Source organism: Lucilia cuprina, unplaced genomic scaffold (genome assembly GCF_022045245.1).
Source record: "Lucilia cuprina isolate Lc7/37 unplaced genomic scaffold, ASM2204524v1 Scaffold_958, whole genome shotgun sequence".
Taxonomy (NCBI): Eukaryota; Metazoa; Arthropoda; class Insecta; order Diptera; family Calliphoridae; genus Lucilia; species Lucilia cuprina.
This window is the reverse complement of record NW_025805907.1, coordinates 1-1,509: the sequence shown is the minus strand read 5'-3', so window position 1 is coordinate 1,509 and position 1,509 is coordinate 1. Positions and strand designations below refer to the sequence as shown.

The window sequence follows — 1,509 nt, the reverse complement described above, 5'->3', positions numbered from 1 at the left end:
TAAGTATATTGACCCATGCTGTAGCTAACATTACTTTCTTTGCAACTGAAGTGTGATGTGACTGAACAACACCAGATGGACCTGCGGCATTAGTGGACTGTAATTGGTTTGTATTTGTGGACTGTATTTGTTGGACAGAATTATTTTGACTTTCACCCTGATTTCTAGAATTACTTTGATTTTGGATATTATTATTTTTCTTTACAAAATCTCTGTGCATTAAAGTATGGTGTTTTCTTTTGCACTTGGAGCAACCATTTGGACTACTACAATCACCATACATATGTCCCATATTAAGGCAATTAAAACAATAACGAAATCTTTTTAAAGTTGAAACACGATTTTTATAATCCATAGCCAAAAACTTGTGACATGAACTAATTTTATGGTTTTCTTTGCATAATTTGCAATAAATCGTTTCAACCTTAGTATTATGGGCCTTAAATTGTTTGACTTTGGTTGATGTATGGTTATTGTTACTATTGAATTCTGATTGGGAACCACTGGGATGCTTGTTATTTATCGCTATAATATCAGATACACTCTCAAGAGCATGAAATCTATCGGTGAGAAAATTATTTAATTCTTCCCACTTGGGAACCTCTGTTTTGTTCTTTACTGATTGTTCCCATAGATTAAGTGAACATTCTGAGAGCCGTGATGAACATTGAAATACAAAAATTGGGTCCCATGAATCAATGTTGACATTATAGAGCTTTAAAATAGCCATACAGTTATTTATTTCCCTTTGAAGTCTCTTAATTTCACAAGCCGATTCTTGTTGGCAAGGAGCTAAATTAAAGAGCAACTTCAATTGACTATTAATCAAAACTCGTTTATTTTCATATTGAATCTTTAAATTGTTCCAAGCTATTTCGAAATTTTCTGCTGTTAGAACTACATTTCTATTAATATCCCTAGCTTCACCATCAGTTTTTCTGAACAAGTAAAATAATTTTTCTACAGGGCTAAGTCTTGTGTTGTTTATGTAAATAGCAGTAAACATATCTCTAAATGTGGGCCACGAAACGTAATCCCCATGAAAAACTCCAGTATCACAAGGAGGTACGGATATGGAACCACAAAAATTTGGAACTGCTGATTCTACATTGTCTTCTTTATTTTTGCCTATATTTTCTTTAGCTTTTGAGAGTATATTTATACACCGCACGTATGTTTTGCGAACTTGTGGGTGTTTAGTTTGGACCATTAACAACTCTTTCTTTTTCTCTATTGTGACCTCAGAACAACTATCAAAAATACTTTTGTACTTATCCCATGCCTTATCTAATTCCGATCTTTCAAACTTAAAGGCATCATTCGTGTAATTTGAAAAGTCTTCCTTTTTTATCATAACCTCAAAGCTAATGATTTCATCGGCCGCTATTATATATTTCTCAAAAATCGAACCACGAAATCAAAAAACTTTTTTAATAAAAATGAAAAGAGAAATAGAAGTTTTTTTTCAAGGCAAATGTTAAAGAGAATCACAAAAACGTTTATCCAATA

The 1,509-nt window shown here is 32.3% G+C and overlaps 1 protein-coding gene across 1 annotated transcript; it reads right to left on the bottom strand.

Annotated features, from left to right (window-relative positions):
- Positions 1-34: 34 nt before the first annotated feature.
- LOC124421087 lies at positions 35-1,354 on the bottom strand (the record flags this gene model as incomplete). Its single annotated transcript, XM_046955892.1, has 1 exon — positions 35-1,354. A coding segment is annotated over exon 1 (1,320 nt), but the record flags the coding sequence as incomplete, so codon positions are not given.
- Between the last annotated feature and the right edge of the window lie 155 nt (positions 1,355-1,509).